At 49.6% G+C, this 18,978-nt stretch overlaps 2 protein-coding genes and 1 pseudogene across 2 annotated transcripts; 2 read left to right on the top strand and 1 right to left on the bottom strand.

The window, feature by feature from the left end:
* The first annotated feature begins 5,474 nt into the window (after positions 1–5,474).
* On the top strand, positions 5,475–7,304 carry LOC101784688 (4-hydroxyphenylacetaldehyde oxime monooxygenase). The gene has a single exon (XM_004980984.2). It carries the CDS (start codon positions 5,581–5,583, stop codon positions 7,168–7,170), a length of 1,590 nt encoding a protein of 529 aa, XP_004981041.1. The 5' UTR covers positions 5,475–5,580; the 3' UTR covers positions 7,171–7,304.
* A 2,172-nt stretch (positions 7,305–9,476) lies between these two features.
* On the bottom strand, positions 9,477–11,443 carry LOC101785079 (annotated as a pseudogene).
* Positions 11,444–15,582: 4,139 nt separating this feature from the next.
* Positions 15,583–18,204, top strand: LOC101785480 (oxidoreductase UcpA). The gene is made up of 4 exons (XM_004980985.3): positions 15,583–15,742; positions 15,821–16,014; positions 16,556–16,785; positions 17,678–18,204. The coding sequence occupies exons 1-4, from the start codon at positions 15,648–15,650 to the stop codon at positions 17,954–17,956; spliced, it is 798 nt and encodes a 265-aa protein (XP_004981042.1). The 5' UTR covers positions 15,583–15,647; the 3' UTR covers positions 17,957–18,204.
* The last annotated feature ends 774 nt before the right edge of the window (positions 18,205–18,978 follow it).

Below are 18,978 nucleotides of genomic sequence, written 5' to 3' on the forward strand. Positions count from 1 at the left end.
TTATGGGGGTATAAATAGGGTGCTAATTGCTTGTAGAGTATAACTCGGGACACTAATGTTTGAGATATCGATCGTCTTTTCCAATGATAGGCTACTCCCTCCTCCCAATAATGCTCAACTATTCGAGTATGTGAGATCGTGAGGTGGAGAGTATAGTCAACATCACGCTAGGACATTATTATTTGCATTGGAAGTGGCTTATAAGAGCAACCATAACGGTCGGCATCTGCTCTCTACAACACTTTCACGTTAGTTTTTGTCTTACATGGAGGAAAAAGAAACGGAGTGAGAAAACAACTACAGCTGCGTTTTGGCGAGAGCCGATACACGGTTTTCCACGCTGAGTGGGGCTCACGCCCCTTTGTCATCTCCTCACACCTCTGCTGCTTAGGCTAATCCCAGTCCAAATTTTATAGAGATTTCATGTGAACTTCCATCCAACCCCTTTAATCTCGGTTAATATTGGACCTATAAATAAAGCGGCTTTAGTCCCGGATAAAAAATGGGTCAAAAATATGCCCGAAGGCCACCGCAGGGGGAGCTTTAGTCTCAGTTATAAATACCAACCGGGACTAATTAAAGCTCCCCTAGTTCCGGTTATAACAGGTACAAAAAATCCCACCGACGCTCCACCCTTTTGTCCCAGTTAGAAATTCCAACCAGAACAAAAGACCCCCACACGGCCCTCTCGACCTTATCTTCGCGCAGCGCCTTCTCTCTCCCTCCCTCCCTTATCCTCTCGCTGCCTTATCCCTCCACCGCACAACACCTCTTCTTTGCCTTCCTCCCTCCACCGCGCAACGCCTCCTCCCTCCTCTCTCCCTCCACCGCGTCTCCCTCTCCTCCTCTCTCCCTCTATCGCGCCTCCCTCTACTTCCTCCCTTATCCTCGCGCTGCCCCTCCCCTTCTCCCTCTGCTCACCCCTCACTGGTAGTGAGGAGTGGCAACGGGGCGAGGGCAGAGATAGCGGCGGGCATGGGCGGGCAGGCGGGCGGGCGGGTCGATGGCCGGCAGGCGGGTGAGCGGCAGCCGGCGCGTGCGGAGGCGGGTGAGGGTGGAGGCGGGCAGAGGATGAGCGGGCGGCGCGAGCAGGTGGCCAGCAGCGTCCGGGCGGCGCGGGCGAGCGGCCAGATGGAGTGGCGGACGGAGGAGCGGGTGAGCGAGCGGCGGACGGAGCGAGCGGGCGAGCGAGCGGCGGACGGAGCGAGCAGGCGGGCAAGCGGCCGGACGGAGCAGCCGACGTGCGGTGCGGGTGGCCGGCGTGGATGGAGGGGCACCGCCGCTACGCCGGCGGGTGAGGGGCCAACGCAATGCGGGCCCGGAGCGGGCCAAGCGGCACTTTTTTTATTTTTTTAGCCTTGTTAGTCCCGGTTGGTAATACCAACTAGAACTAAAGAACCCACTTTCGTCTTGAAAAATTAATCCCGGATGAATTTTCGGGATTTTTGACCCCTACCAACCGGGACTCACGCCACGTTTTCCACCAGTGCATCAACATATGTTATGACATGTCAGGATAATTATGGAGAGAGATGAACTAAGTTTAATCTAGATAAAACTGTGTATGCACTATTTCCAAAACTATGAAATCTGATGAAACTAACATTGAGGCTAGAGAGTTTCATTTTATCTAACCATATCCAATCACATGCTTTGCAATTAAATGGTATAGGTAGCTTATGAAATCATGAAATGAAATTTTGCATCGGGGGAATTGGTTTCATTCATCAATTTGAATCTTTTTTGTACCATGTCAATTTTAAAATCTGCGAGATAAAACTTCCTACTGGGAATAGCCTGCCAATATATTATTGGGGCGCGGGGGATCGGCGCCACATGAAACCTACTGCTTTTGCTTGTTTTCCGCGCTATGACTGCCATCAACTAATCAGCAACAAGCACAGCAGCGAGCGACATTCTTGTGGCCAGGCGAGGCAAACGGTGGCCGGGAAGCGGTTACCAAACATGTCATAAGTCTTAGGTAAGCATTATTGCTACAGCGTATGTTGATAAGCACTAGTGGATCGAGTACTAGGTACTCATGTCATGAACATATGCATGAAGGATGGGAGACCCTGGAGAGTTCAGTATTACCTCCTCCTACTAGTAAAAGAATGTCCAAGCCAAATTTGCTACTCCTATTGAGCTACTGGTTAGCAGTAGTACTAGTTCGTAGCTGTCCACGCATGCAATTTGCAGTTTGAACTTAGGGTCCGTTTTATTGGATTCACACAATCAATCCATTAGCTGCTAGTTGGAATTAACTGGAATTAATTACTTATTCTTCTAGCTTGTGGGGTATAAATAGGGCGCTAATTGCTTGTGAAGGAGTATAATTTTTTAGCAGGTTCTATTCAGTGAATATATTGGCTTCGGTTTTGAGCTCAATTGCACGGACTAAAGCTAAAGAATACTTGACTTAAGCGTACCGTACATTGAGATGACGGCTCTACACTTCTTTAGTTCACATGATTAGCCTTTTAATTTGGGAATTTGTATTTGAGTTGGAAATTTTGTTAAATTCAACTATTTGGTGTTGGTAGAATTTGGCCATCATTTGTAATATCTGTGGATTGATTGGTTCTCTTTGAGGAGGTTGAAGTCGAAATTCCAATAATATAATACGCTACTCCCTCCTCCCAATAATTTAACGCTTGGCTATTTGAGATATATATACAAGAAATTAATGCATGCGGATAGAATTTCTACAGTAATGTAGAGTGTCTATGTGAGATCGATCGTGAGGTGGAGAGCAGTAGACGACATTATTTACATCGAAAGTGGCCTATAAGGGTAGTCACAAGGGTCGGTATCTGCTCTCTACAACATTTCCACGTTAGTTTTTGTCTTCCAACGTCTCTCTGCTCTGGCACCAAATATCTGTCCCACGGTTAAGTGAATGAAATGAATGAAGAGAATATCGATCTGTAGGCAAGTGACGACGAAGCCTAAAGATAATATATGTGTGGTTGCCAAACAATCAACAACCAACTATTCGTGAATGAAATTTTGTTAAATTCAACTATTTGGTGCTGGTAGAACTTGGCCATCATTTGTAATGTCTGTGGACTGATTCGTTCTCTTTGAGGAGGTTGAAGTCGAAATTCCAACTGCCAATAATGTTTGGGGCGCGGGAGAAATCGGCGCCACATGAAACCTGCCGCTCTTGGCTCTTGCTTGTTTTCCCCTATGACTGCCATCAACTATTCAGCAACAGAACATCAGCGAGATTCTTGTGTCATAAGTCCTAGGTGGAGTACTATCTATTGCTACAGCGTGTTGATAAGCTCTAGTGGAGTACTAGGTAATCATGTAATGGACCAACTAAAAAACAAGTGGGGAGAGTATGACTAGCTCGATTTTTTTTTAATTTTAACCCTTTTTTAATATAATTTTAAAAATAACCTCTCCCAACAAATATTTGATAAGCTCTAGTGGAGTACTGGGTAATCACGTAATGGACCAACTAAGGGTCCGTTTGGTACAGCTTTGGCTCGTGAAAAAATAACTTTGATTCTGGCTCATTTGGAAAAGCAGTTTTTTTACTCTAGCTTATTTTGTAGGAAAACATTTGGCAAAATAGCTTCTCCTAGCTTTTTAGATTGGAAGGAAGATGTTATAAAAAATATCCAAAATACCCTTAGATTTCTTTTTTCTCATTTGTTTTTCTTTTTCTCTTCATTTTCCTTTTCTTTTTCTTTCTTTTTTTATTTCTCTTTCCTTCTCCCCTTCTTTTCTTTTCCCCTCCTCTCTCTCCTTATCCGATCAGCCTCTCCCTCCGCCTCAACCTCCGCCCCTCCACCGCCACCCCGCCGGTCCCGGCTCCCTCCGCCGCCACTGCCAGTCTCCGTTCGCCCTGCGCCGTCTCGCTGGAGCTCCACCGCCAGTCTCCGTCTGCCTCGCCACCAGGTTAGCCCCGAGGATAGCGATGGAATTTGGACTCGTTCGGATGGGGAGGAGCCACGATAAGCCACTATTTTTAGCTTCTCGCATGGGGAGGAACTGAGTCAGCGCGTTTTGCGGGGCTTCTGCCCGACTTCTTGCCATGAGCCATTGCACTTTGCACCATTTGGCATGGCTTCATAAAAAACCGCTCGAGAAGCCGGCTGATGAGCCATGCCAAAGGGGTGCTAAAAATAAGTGACGAAGAAGCCTAAAGATAATATCTGTGTGGTTACCAAACAATCAACAACCAACTGCCAATAATGTTGGGGCGCGGGAGATATCGGCGCCACATGAAACCTGCTGCTCTTGGCTCTTGCTTCTTTTCCCCTATGACTGCCATCAACTATTCAGCAACAGAACAGCAGCGAGATTCTTGTGTCATAAGTTCTAGGTGGAGTACTATCTATTGCTACAGCGTGTTGATAAGCTCTAGTGGAGTACTAGGTAATCATGTAATGGACCAACTAAAAAACGAGTGGAGAGAGTATGACTAGCTAGCTAATAATGCGATTTGTTTAATTTTAACCCCTTTTTCAATATAATTTTAAAAATAACCTCTCCCGACAAATATTTTCATCTGGTGATCTTTTGATCGCACCAATCCGCGTGGCGCGACAGGATCATGTTGTCGCACCACATGCATTGGCGTGACAAGACCAGTACGCTAGCAGGAGCCGATGATGTGGAACGCTCCTGTCATGACAAGGCCAGTACGCTGGCAGGAGCCGATGATGTGGAACGCTCCTATCACGCCAATACATCTGGCGCGACAACGTGATTTTGTCCCGCCATCGTGCCTGACGTAACAAAGGGTACCCAATTCAATTTGCAACCATCATTTGAACTCCCAATTCAATTTGCAACCATCATTTGAACTTCAAATGTTACAAAACTTTGTATGCGCATTTATACAAGGTGTAAATATAAAAATATATATTATGGTAGTTGGTATTTCAGTAACTATTTATATAGTCAAATCTTTTTACAAAATTGACTTAAGATAAATCTAAACATAAAATTACTGCATCGGAGCAGAAGACTGAAGGACCTCATGCATGAAAGATGGGAGACCTTGGAGAGTTCAGCATTACCTCCTACTAGTAAAAGAATGTCCAAGCCAAATTTGCTACTCCTATTGAGCTAGAAGTTAGCACTAGTGCTAGTTCGTTGCTCTCCATGCATGCAATTTGCAGTTCGAACTTAGGGTCCGTTTTGGATTGACACTATTAATCCATTAGCTGCTAGTTGGAGTTCGTTACTGTTTTTTCTAGTAGAAAAACTTTAGCTAGGCATTATTTAGTTTGTTTTGGATCCAGCCCAGCTAAAATTTAACTATCTACCAATTAGCCTGTGGATCCTCATCGTAATTTGTATCATACTAATCAATCAATCTATGCTCCTTTATGGACTAATAATTTTAAGATACATTATATTGGAAATTTGTTTTAAAGGACCAATAACTAAATCAAAATTTTGTATCTTGCACTCTCACTCAATTGTTCAATATTCTAGTACAAAACTCAGGTAGATGCGTGCTTATCGTTATCTGGCTGTGATGGACTGTAGTTAGTAAATACTCTATCTACAAATTTTCTATCCATATTTATCGTTATCCACATTCCACACCAAGGAACAATGGCCACCCCACTGCTCCCCTCCGAGCTTCTCGCCGGTCTGCCGCAGCAATGGCTGATCGGCCTCTTGCTTCTTCTCCCTGTAGTCCTGCTTGTGCCGTCCTACCTCTTCCTGGCGAGCCCCGGGACCAAGATGACCAAGAACGGGGCGCGTCGTCTGCCGCCGGGCCCCGCGCAGGTGCCTGTCCTGGGCAACCTTCACCTTCTTGGCCCGCTGCCGCACCGGAACCTCCGGGACATGGCCCGGCGGCACGGCCCCGTGATGCTGCTGCAGCTGGGCACGGTGACGACATTGGTGGTGTCCAGCGCGGCGGCGGCGCGGGAGGTGATGAAGGAGCACGACATCGACTGCTGCAGCCGGCCCGTGTCGCCGGGGCCCAAGCGCATCTCCTACGGCCTCAACGACGTCATCTTCGCGCCCTACGGCGAGCAATGGCGCGAGATGCGCAAGCTCTTCATCGTCGAGCTCCTCAGCATGCGCCGCGTCCAGGCCGCGTCGTACGCGCGCGAGCAGCAGCTGGACAGGCTCATCGCCGACCTGAGCCGCGCGGGCGCGGAGGCGGCGCCGGTGGCGCTGAACGAGCACATCTTCGGGCTCGCCGACGGCATCGTCGGCACGGTGGCGTTCGGGAACATCTACGGCACGGAGCGGTTCGCGCACAGGGAGCGGTTCCACCACGTGATGGACGAGGCCGTGGACATGATGGCCAGCTTCTCCGCCGAGGACTTCTTCCCCAACGCCGCCGGCCGCCTCGTCGACCGCGTCACGGGGCTCGTCGCCCGCCGCGAGCGCATCTTCAGGGAGCTCGACGCCTTCTTCGAGACGGTCATCGACCAGCACACGGACCCCGCGCGCGTCGTCCCCGAGAACGGCGGCGACCTCGTCGACGTCCTCATCAGCCTGTGGAAGGAGAACCGGGGCACGCTCCGCTTCACCCGAGACCACGTCAAGGCCCTCATCATGAACACGTTCATCGGCGGGATCGACACGAGCTCGGTGACGGTGCTGTGGGCAATGTCGGAGCTGATCCGGAAGCCGCGGGCGCTGAAGAAGGCGCAGGACGAGGTGAGGGCCGTCGTGGGAGGCAAGGCGCGCGTGGAGCCCGACGACGTGCCCAAGCTCCCGTACCTGAAGATGGTTGTGAAGGAGACCCTGCGGCTGCACCCGCCGGCGACGCTGCTGGTGCCTCGGGAGACGGTGCGGGACGTGAGGATCGGCGGGTACGACGTGCCGGCGAGGACGCGCGTGTTCGTGAACGCGTGGGCGATCGGCAGGGACCCGGCGAGCTGGGCGGACGCCGAGGAGTTCCACCCGGACAGGTTCGAGGGGAGCGACGTGGACTACAACGGCGCGCACTTCGAGCTGGTGCCGTTCGGGGCGGGGCGGCGGATCTGCCCGGGCCTCGCCATGGGCGAGACCAACGTGACTTTCACGCTGGCTAACCTACTCTACTGCTTCGACTGGGCGCTGCCGGAGGGGATGGCGGCGGAGGACGTGAGCATGGAGGAGGCCGGCGGGCTGACGTTCCACCAGAAGATGCCGCTGGTGCTGGTGCCCACAAGGTACCACCACCGCACGGCGACGGCGTAGTGTAGTAGTCGTCATCATATCGTCGACGATTGAACAAAAGATGCCCTGCGTCCTGCAAATGTCCCATGAACATAATATGTAAATGTGATCATTTTGTCAAATAAAACTGAGTATAGTAAACCAAGTAAATATGATATAGCCGCATCAAAAGTATGATTATTAACTTACAAATAATTATCTACAAACTTTCGGTCACAATAATAATTCCTATCCCACAGGTGCCCACATCCTTTATTATTAACCAACATTTCATAATGTTTTGGACCTCACAAACACTATAGAAGCAATAAACAACAATGATCATCAACACTGGATCTTGTATCTAGTGGGCACAAGCACGAGCGGCATCTTCTTGTGGACCGAAATCCCTCCGACCTCCTCCATACTCACGTCCTCGCCCCTCACCCCTCTCGGCAGCTCCCACTCAAAGCAGTAGAGAAGGTTGGCCAGCATGAACTCCATGGTGACCACCCCAATGAATTGTGACTATTGGGAGTATATCTAGCATCTGCAAATATGCATGCTGCTTCTGCATGGGTGGAGGGGGAATTTTGGAGACCTCCCAAAATGGGGAGTGGTTTACTTGCCTTCTAAATTTGGAATAGAAGCCTATTTAGAAGATCTGCTGGAGTGCAAGATCGACCTGAGCGGACAGACAGGTCAATATTAGCAAAGTTTCCCGTTTCCGATCACTTGGGCGGGCACATTTTTTTCTTAGGGTTAGGGACGAGCGATCACTACTCGAGTGTGGTTTGTTCATCAGTTGCTAATCGTCGCACGCGCAGGCCGTCCAGCCCAACCCAATTCGTGCTTTTGGTCGGTCCCGGCCCACCACGCAATCATGATCTGGGCTTACCCGGTGCCATCGTCTCTTGTTTCGAACAACATTGAATTCGCGTCTGTAAAAAATTCGACACACACACTCAATCAAGTACGACGCATACACATGCTCATTAACAGTGAGTCTAATCTTGCAAAAACGTTCATAGGGGTAGGATGCATACGTACGTTCAAAGAGACGTGAATTGCCATACTCTCTCGATCATCAGTTTGCGTGTACTACTAGTTCAGCAGTTGGAACTTGGAATCCTGTCTACATACGTGAACTCACTACTCACCCTGTCTGGTCTGAGAGTCATGGCTGACGGTGCCTGGTAGCTAGTTCAACGACGACTAACGATTAGTCATGCATTTGACTCGACACATTGTCAAAGATGTTGAGCTTACTTGCTCTACTAGCTAGCTGGTTGGATGGATGGCAGAAAACTCTTGTCATATCCTAAGGTCAGTGACAATTTTGTTTACCAATGCTGATTCATGCTGAACTTTCAGTCACGTTGATCAAACTGGCGTTCGTGCTCGTGGCCGCGTGTCAAATTCAACGCATGCATGCACGACGCGTCGACGCCGCCGCATTCCTCGGTCGACGCTTGTCTCGTGGCATGCATGGCACCCAGATGATGAATAAAGACAACACAAGAAAAGACCCTGCCGGCATGGCACCATTGATGACGTACACGTAGCCCCCAGCTGACGGTGCATATCGTGGATGCTGGGTTTGCAGAGGACGACTGCACACTGACGTCACCGGGGGCAACGTCACAGATGATCCGGCGGCGGGGCTCCGGGATACCGCATGACATGGGAAACATGGGGAATATAATCTCCCGGAATATAGGTATGATTGGTACATCGGTGGGGAGAAACGTCAAAAATAATAATAAAAAAAGTGCTTCCCCAGTAAGCGAGTTTGATTCCAACTCATGCATTTTAGTATAAATGGGAGCGGTGCGGAGAAGCATGGCCAGAAAAAGCTGGAAAAAAACACGATATAAGCTGCCCTCTGCTAGCTACTAGTAGCTGCTGGTTTCAATTAATAGAGGACGCAAGCTTTAGTTCGGAGGGTGGACAAATTACAATTGTAGCTGCTAACAAGTTATTTCTAATGCCACGGGGCTCAACCACATGCCTTCTTTGTGCTATACGTTTCCCACTTCTTCGCTTTCGCACACCAGCCATCGCTTAAGCTACTAGCCCAAGCGGTGAGGACTAGGGGCCGATCTAGGCCCTGGCTGGGGGCTGCAGCCTGAGTCCAGCCCAGATACTCCCTTGCATTTCGTCTCAGCTAAAGAGAAAAAAAAATATCCCAGGAAGCCTACGCAGGCCCAGGCACTAACACAAGTTGCATTGGTCCATGTTCATCTCCTAGAGACATGCATATTCAGCTTGGGGCCTAGGGCGATTCTAGGTCCGCCCCTGGGGAAGGACACATGAGAGCAAATAATAAAGATGCCATTAGATCAAACCACATTATATATATGATTATTAACTTCCAAATCATGCATTACCTACAACTTCGATTATAATAATAGTTCCTATGTATTCCACACAAGTGCTCCAATATATCCTTTATTGATGACCAACATTTCACATTGTTGTCAGCCTCACAAACACCATAGAATTAAGCAATAGTACTCAACAATGACCATTAACACTGGGACTTATATCTGGTGGGCACGAGCACAAGCGGCGTTTTCTTATGGATCGTGAGCCCTCCGGCCTCTTCCATGCTCACGTCCTCGGGCCTCACGCCTCGTGGGAGCTCCCAGTTGAAGCAGTAGAGCAGGTTGGCCAGCGTGAACTCTGTGGTGGCCACTCCCAAGGCCATCCCGGGGCACATCCTGCGACCGGCGCCGAACGGCACAAACTCGAAATGCGTCCCGTTGAAGTCGACGTCCTTCCCCTCGAACCTGTCCGGGTTGAACTCCTCCGGGTTGTCCCAGCTCGCGGGGTCTCTACCGATGGCCCACACGTTCACCAGGATCCGTGTCTTAGCCGGCACATCGTAGCCGCAGATGCTGACGTGGCGCAGGGTCTCCCTCGGCAGCAGGAGCGGCGCGGCCGGGTGCAGCCGCAGCGTCTCCTTCACCACCATCTTCAGGTACCTGAGCTTGGGCATGTCGTCGGGCTGCACCCTCTCCTTGTCCCCCACCAAGGCCCTGATCTCCTCTTGCACCTTCCTCAGCATCGCCGGCCTTCGCATCAGCTCCGCCATCGCCCAGACCATGGTCACCGAGCTCGTGTCCACGCTAGCAGTGAAGACATTCTGAAACATGTATTTGTAGTAATAAAGCAGTTAATAAGGATTATTAGATGCTAGTAAAACCAATTAATTACTGGTAACTCCTCGATGTATGGCCTTTTTGTTTTGCGTACCGAGAGGAGTCCCTTGATGTGGTCTCTGGTGAAGGCGAGGGAGCCCTGCTGGTGGCGGCGCTCCTTCATGAGGGCGACGAAGGCGTCGATGAGGTCGGGGCCGTGCTCCGGCGCGGCGCGGGACGGGTCGAGGTGCTGGTCGATGATGACGTCGAAGAAGGCGTCCAGGTCCCGGAACACCCTCTCCCGGCGTGGGGCGGCGCCGGTGAGGCGGTCGACGAGGCGGCCGGCGGCGTTGGGGTAGTAGTCCTCGGCGGAGAAGCCGGCCTTGGCGCTCATGGCCTCGTCCAGCACGTCGTGGAAGTGCTTCCTGTGCGCGAACTGCTCCGTGCCGTAGATGTTCCCGAACGCCACCGTGCCGATGACGCCGTCCATGAGCCCGAAGATGTGGTCCTCCAGGAACACCGGCGCGCCTCCGGCGCTGCTCAGCCTGCCGACGAGCTTCTCCACCTCGGCCTCCCTGGCGTACCAGCTGGCCTGGACGCGGCGCGCGCTGAGGAACTCGACGACGAACAGCTTTGCGCATCTCGCGCCAGTACTCGCTGTAGGGCGCGAACGCCACGTCCTTGTGGTCGTACGACAGCCGGCGAGCCCCCGCCGTGTCCGGCCGGCTGCAGCAGTCGACGTCGTGCGCCTTCATCACCTCCAACGGCCGCCTCCGCCGACGACACCACCAGCGTCGGCACGCTGCCCAGCCGGAGCAGCATCGCGGGGCCGTGGCGGCGCGCCAGGTCGCGGAGGCTCTGGTGCGGCAGCGCACCCAGCTGGTGCAGGTTGCCCAGGATGGGCAGCCTCGGCGGGCCCGGCGGCAGGTGGAGGCGCCGGCCGCCTTTCCCGCTGCTCCAGCTTCTTCTTCTTCTCGTTGCAACGAGGAGGAGGAGCAGAGGGACGAGGACCAGGAGGACGGTGACCTGCCATTGCTGAGGCAAGCTGCAGTAGTCTAGGACTGCCGGCGCCGCCATTTGTTTGTGTTTGTGTTTGTGTTTGTTTTTCTTCTCTGAATGGATCGGTTCGCAGTCTTTCTGAATTGGAGTACGAGGGTGGTTGTGGTTGCTTGTACATGCCATGGGGGTTACTTATAATAAGGATGGCTCTGCACTCTGCTACGTGCTGAATAAACTTTTTGTCGCTTTTCCTATGTGTCTCTCTTTCTTCGTCACTGAGAATGGAATATTGGTAATGAATTGGGGCTGCATGCACTGGACGATAGATGCAAAGTAAAGGCCGGAACTCTTTTTCCTTCATTTATTAAAAGAAGAAAAGGTTAGGCTATCTGGTAACTGGTAACTGCAGGCGTTAGCGTTACTTGGTGGGTTGATGGTGCTAATGTGACTCGCCTGCGTTTCATTGTCGGCCGGCTTGTGTTGGCATTACGTTGAGCTAGCTACTTATGAGTTGGTGGTTTTGGAAGGATGCATCATCAACTGAAACTGACCCTTCCAAAGAGTTGTTACAGGCTTATTACAGCAAGTTGTTGCAGCTAGTACGTACGTGGACAGACAAGGACTTGATGGTTACAAACTGCAAGATCTCGTCTCATGCAGCAACAGTAGCATCAGAATTCAGAAAGAAATCGACCAATAAGGCCAGCGCTTGCATTTTAAATATGCTTCATTATCAGTAGGTTGATTCTCTTTGCTGATCACTACATAAACTGACACAGCAAATAATGCACCGAGGACGATAGATGTTGTTTTCAGGAAATGAAATTTGTCTCTGGCTTGCAAGCAAAGATGCTGTACGTGTTTGGATTGAGTTCAGGCGCCAGCAGCGTTGTTGTTCACCAAAATGCCCACGAATGCTGCTGACCGCTTGGTGATGACGTGGAGACAGGTGAGGTAAGCACCCACCACGTATGGCATGACGCACTGGCTATCCTCCTTTTTTGGGAAAGAGTTTACCCTACAGCATATATGTTGTGGGATTGATCCATAATGCCCAGCTCTCCATCATTTTTAAGCATATATACTGTGGTTGCAGAACATTCAAGAGCTACCGCAAGGGAAAAAAAAAACAAAATAGCTATATAGGAACCAAAAAGTCTGTCTAGTCTTGTCTTGATGATATATAAAGCAATAGCTGCTTCTTCGTCGTACGCTTCTTGACGGAATCAGCAAATAACCGAGCCTTCATCATCATCATCATCATCTTCAACATCTCATGTCATGTCATCTAACCGGACTTAGCTTGTTCAGGCGCACCAAGGAGTACGCATGCATAAAGAAAACAATCCTGTGCAACAAATCGATCGGATTACGGATAAACTTATTTGAAATTGCCATTTTGCTCCTGTGACTTTAATCTCCAGACGGCGCAAGCAAGCACAGACGGGTCAAATTAAACACCGCTACAAATTCATAATTTTTCAACCCCTGAAGCAGGCAACTGATTAGCAACAAAGTCTTCCATAGACGTATGGATTTTTCAAACTAGCTACCCGGTTTTGACTTTCTTTGCTGACCAAGCTAGAGAAGCAAGGAAAGCTCCATCGCTGGCTGGTTGCAACCTAATAAGATTCGAGCCTGGGCCCGCTCAGGTTACGTCCTTTCATACAGAGAGTAACGTCTCGCGTTTGGTTAAAAAGATGTGGGTTGGGTTCCACATGAGAATATTCCTCTCAGATCCGGGTCGAGATGGTCCGTCCAAATCAAGCGGACTATCTCGACCCACTTCGACGCGTCCTGCTCCGTCTGGGCGCGGGCGAGGGAGACGAGCGCGGCTGCGCGAGAACGAGCGCCCAGGGGGAGCTCCACCGCCGTCAGGCAAGCTCGATCCCCGCCGTCGCCGGCCGAGCGAGCTCGATCCCCGGTGCGGGAGAGGGAGGGAGGGGGCGACCGACGGCGTGGAAGAGGGAGGAACGGCCGGCGACGCGAGGAGATGGAGGGGGCGACGGCCGGCGTGGGAAGGGAGGGGAGGGGGAGGCTGCCGGCGTGGAAGAGGGCGGAGCGGCCAGCGTGGAAGAGGGAGGAGTGGCCGGCGCGCTAGGGGGAGCAGGCCGTCGGCAGGGAGCCAGGTGCCGAGGGAGCAGAGCCAGTGGCGGGGGAGCCAGGCACCGGGAGGACCCGGGGAAGAAGATGGAGTAAAAAAGTGAAGAGGATGACATGTTGGACCCGCAGCTGATAGGTGGGACCCGCTACTAACGGTGTTAAAATGCCATCCCTTCTATCCCTCCCAAACCCTTCAACCAAACAAAAGATCGGGTCCAACCCATCCCTCTTATCCAAATACGAGATGTGTTGACTCCAACCCAAAAAAGGGATCGGCTCCAACCCAACCCGCGTCGTCCCAAAACCAAATGCTAAGCTCCACCGTCCATCCAAATATTGAAAAGAAAAAAATCAATCAATCAATTAACAAAATAGACTATAGAACATTCTGTCACCTTGCCATGATGCCATCCTTTCCTCTTTACCATAGTTTTCCATTTATTCCATACTTCCATGTACCTTTTTTTTTAGAAAGCATACTTCCATGTACTAAATAAAATAAAATAAAATACTAGGATCTGTCGCCTTCAGTGACACCTAACCCCCTCATTGGCCTGCCTGCTGCGTCGCGTGCGTGAGTGATCGAGAGAGATCCGAGAGGGGCAGCGGCAGCATCGCCGCCGGCGGCGCAGGGTCTCCTTCGCCACCACCTTCAGGTACGGAACCAAACTCGTGCCGATGCCGCCAAGGGACGTGTCCTGAGATGAACAATAATCGTCAGCAATCAGCATCATCCAGACATGGGACTGACGGACTGCGCATATCAGCTGCGATCGAGCAGCTTTGTACCATGATGCCCAGCTATCTCCGTTGCCGTACGATCCGTGTATCTACGGGTTGGAGTCCTGCATCCTTCCGATTCCAAACCCTAGTGGTAGAAGCGAGGAATCGAGGCGGCGATCAGAGAGGAGGGGAGAGGCGGTCGTTGGCATGGCTTTGAGGTCGCTGGGCTCTCTGGTTCGCGGGATCGTTGTCCAGGGGTCTCTTTGGGTCGCCGGCCGTTCCACGTCTTGGTAAATTTCGTTTGTCTTGGGTGCATGCAAGCCTTGTTCAGTTACTCTGTTGGCCTGAATGAGTTTTCAGACTGGAACGCTGAAGAAATTGCTAGGCTGTAGGTGGGTGTTACAACTAGAAGCGCTCATGTGTACCTGCTCCAAATGATGAAGCCTTTTCTTTTTGCGCAGCGGATCTGGCATAAGGCGGTGGCCAGTGCCAAGAACAAGGCTATCAGTATCTTTGTTTCTATGATAGATAGAAATGTGCACTGACTTCCTTGAAGAGAATGTGCACTGGTTGGAGACTACTCAGATCGTGTCCTGGATGCTGGCAGTTTGAGTTTCGTTTATTTCCGTCGTGCTGCTTCACCACTGTGAGTTTCCAATTGTCGATTGATCCCTGTATTGATCACTCGGGAAGCAGTTGTATGCTGACAAGAAAAAAAAAGTAGAGTTTGAACACCTGTGTAGTAGTGCAATATTATTTGAACCTAGTAGCTAGTACACAATGCAAGATTGAATGTGCCGTGCTCAAATCTGCAGGAACTTTGTTTTTGCTTCGTATATGCAGTATGTGTATGTGCTGAAAATTTAACTCGGTTGGTCCTTTTGTTCTACTGTCTACTTTTCTTTCATCATCATGTGGCTTCTTCAGAGCTGCAGTCTGCATGCTAATAAATCCTTTTCTTGTATTTACAGAAGCAGCAGCAGAAGCAGGAATCCGAAGGTTGAGAAGGGTCGAGAAGCAGCAAAAGCAGGAACCCTAGCTGATAAGATTAATCTCCCCGAACACCAACAACCGGAGCGACACCAGGATGCATTCCCAATTTTATTTTTCCATGTCTTAAGTTCTTTGTTCGGGATCATGCATTGCATTGTCTCATGTAGTAGAATAGCTGATCCATCAAGAATATATATCCCCCATCAATTAATTCAAAGCTCTCTATCAATGTTCCTCAGAACATGTTTGTTTTCCAAGAATATTCCGGGCATCCTCTTCTGATTTCCACGAGCTCAAATTTTTTCACTTGCTTATCATGACTAGTTTTCCATTTGTTCCTTCAAAAATACTAGAAAAGAAAGAGAGAATTTTTTTTTTGAGAATAAATAAGTGCCTGGCCTACAGAATTCAGGCCCGGCCCAAGTTACTCCGTGTGTCCGCAATGCTTCTGCGGCCCAATTCCTTGCAGAATTCAGCGTGCGCCTCCTGCTGGCTGCTGCAAGCAGCGACTCCGCGTGCTCGAGCGAGCGAGCGAGAGAGAGAGAGAGAGAGAGAGAGATGGGGGACGCCCACGCGAAGCGGGTGCTGCTCACCGCCACCGGCGACGCCATCTCCTGGGGGATCGCCTCTAACCTCGCCAAGCACGGCTGCAGGTAGACGCCCCGCCTCGTCGCCGCTTGCTCAGATCTACGCTTCCCCCCCTCTTCGTTCGGTTCTGATTCGGCTTGAAGGTTGGTTTTGGTGGGCGATGAGGACTCGCTGGCCGCGACGGTGGAGGAGGTGCGGCGCTGCGGGGGTGGAGGCGTCGCGGTGGTGGGGCTGGACTTCGAGTCCTGCGACGAGGCGGCCGTAGACGCGGCAGTGGATCGGGCGTGGCGCTGCTTCGCCGGACTGGACGCCTTCGTCAACTGCTACTCCTACGAGGGTACGAGCGATACACATACAAACATACACGCCTGATGCCGGATCAATAATTGGCTGCCTTTACTTGTTTACCCTTGAGCTAAGTGCTCATGCCACAGTAAAAATCGTGAACAAGGGTGTGCCTGTGGGCAGAGGGCTGAATTGCTAATGCCTTCCCTTTTACCAAAAAAGAAACCAAATGGTAATGCCGTTTAGCTTGTATTCAGCAGGAAACTGTGGAAATGAGGAAATACAGAGTGGGGTATACTGAATTTGCATCTTATATCATGTTTCAGACATGTTTCTGAACTGTGCTGTCATGATCAAAATTGATCTGTTCGATAGCATGTGTCGAACTGATATGGTGCTGCTGTTTTAATGTTTGTGAACCAGCATTTGAGATATTGCATCCTTAAACAAAGCAGAGGTTGCAGTAATACCGCTAAAGTCTGAATATAGTTTTGGAATACTGAAATGATCAGAAATTCCAGTATTGCCCACATTTACACTCTGCTTCAGTCCATGGTTGTTTTTATATAAATGTTCATTTTCTGCACGCTCAGGGGAGGTGCAAGATTGCCTCAGCATAAGTGAAGATGAGTACAAGAAGACCATGAAAGTAAATGTGACTACACCTTGGTTTTTAATGAAGGCGATTGCAAAGCGGTTCCGGGATACAAAATCTGGTGGATCTGTTGTGTTCTTGACTCAGATTATTGGTGCTGAGAGAGGATTATATCCAGGTGCTGCAGCTTATGGTACAAGCTTAGGAGCTGTTCACCAGTTGGTCCGAGTAAGCATCCTAGTCTACTACTTTGACTTTCTCTTTGATTCTGTTGATACCTCCTGTCCAAATAAATGCAAAAACTGGTCATGTTCCAATGCTAAATTGCACTTTGAAATGAACAGCAAAGTTTAGACTTCCTAAAAAAAAAGCAAAGTTTAGCTCCATAGTTCATATCATTCTCATACGTGTATGAGTTTCTGCACCTATAAATTACACATTTAAAACAGGAGGTAATGGGTATGCCAGATGCCAAATTTCACAGTTACTAATTTTTCAGTATTTCTAGACCACACACATAGGTGCACACAGTGGCGATTGTTTCGCGGACACGCAGGAATCTGCTTATCTTTGTATTGAGTTGGAGAGCAACCTACCAATCTAAGTACATGATACAACGAACCAATTGCTGGAGCACACTAACATGGTAAACTCCTTGGGTTGGCAAAAGAAATTTGGATGCACCACTACCTGAGTTGTTCAACCTTAATATCCAGACAATATCAGCCTAATAATACCATAACCCTGAAATAACCCTAGTTTCTCAGACGACCTATCAATTCAGGGAACATATGCTGCGTTCCGCTACCCACATACCTGTTTGACCTTCTCTACAATCTGCATCCTTTGAGTTTCTGAATTTCTGAAAACACTAGTGTTATGCTCAGTTCATATATGCCAATGGTGAAAAAGGATGATAGAATTGCAGCCCACTGCCCCTCTGATTGATGAACCCATAATATTATTTTCATAGACAGCCATCAATTATAGGGGATGACTATCCCTCCCAGTCCCAGTGTAAACCTCTGTAACTGTAATGTTCAGTGGTGACAGTCTATTGATTCTGTCTCTTGATTGCTACCATTAACTTTTAGCATTCTAAATCTTCCCCTTGTTTCAGCTGTCTGCCATGGAGCTCGGCAAGCACAAGATAAGGGTGAATGCAGCTTGTCGCGGTCTGCATCTGCAGGACAAGTTCCCGGTCTCTGTGGGTAAGGAGAAGGCTGAGAAGGCAACCGCACAGGTAATGCCCCTGCGGAGATGGTTGGATCCGGATAAGGACCTGGCATCCACGGTGCTGTACCTGGTCGGGGATGAATCCTGCTACATGACGGGCACAACAATATACGTCGATGGCGCACAGTCCATCGTGCGGCCGCGTATGCGCTCCTACATGTAGCCAGGCGAGGACATAATGGTAGATCAGGAACGTGCAGAACGGCAGGATTTCTTCTTCATCATGAGGAGCCGATTGCTCATCTGGATGTATATACCATTTGTGTAGTTATGATTTGCATAGGGTGGATTGATTGGGTAACCAGTTATGAAGTAATAAAATATGGTATCATTGTTGTTGATTGGGTACAAATTATTTCAGTTGCATTCCACGATTTGGAATTGCACTGGAGGGTGGATTTACTCTGGATATTTTCCCTTTGTCTTGTGGATGGAGCAGAAGCCATTGTGGTCATGCGACTCTGGTATGATATGAGCCTGGCCGTTACGTTACTGCTCCTTCCGTCCTAAATTCCTATTCGTTTTGATTTTTCTAGATACATAGTTTTTACAACGTATTTAGATATATCTAGATATAATATATATTTAAATGTATAGAAAAATAATATATCTAGATGACTTTTCTAGCTACATAGTTTTTACTATGTATCTAGATATAATATATATAGGTGCATAGAAAAACAATAGTAATTTAGGAGGCAGGGAATACGTCGGAAGTCAGTACAGGTACAGAGGTACAGTGGGTCGCAGGACTCTTGTGCGCTTGCGTGTTTGGTCTTCCATTACAACGTATACTGAATGCCGCCGAACAACGTCTAATCACCACGGAGAATAGAAACAAATAGGATTGTGCGGCAGAATAGAAACAAATAGGATTGCATCATCTTCTTCAGCTCTGGCTGGGACTACTGCTGACGAAACGAGGGTGTTTGATACGGGGTGCTAAACTTCAGCAGGGTCACATCGGATGTTCGGATGCTAATTAGAAGGATTAAACATGAGCTAATTACAAAACTAATTGCACAGATGGAGTCTAATTCGCGTCAGGACTCTAGTAGTGCTCATTACACCATCTATAACTAATGGACAGAGGCTCCTTAGGCGAGCAGTAGGGACTGCCTGAGCTGAAGAAGATGGTCTCGCGGATTCTGGTCTCCGGCGCAGAAGCGTTGTCGTTGAGTCTGT

This window comes from Setaria italica, chromosome IX, assembly GCF_000263155.2.
Source record: "Setaria italica strain Yugu1 chromosome IX, Setaria_italica_v2.0, whole genome shotgun sequence".
NCBI classification, from domain to species: Eukaryota; Viridiplantae; Streptophyta; class Magnoliopsida; order Poales; family Poaceae; genus Setaria; species Setaria italica.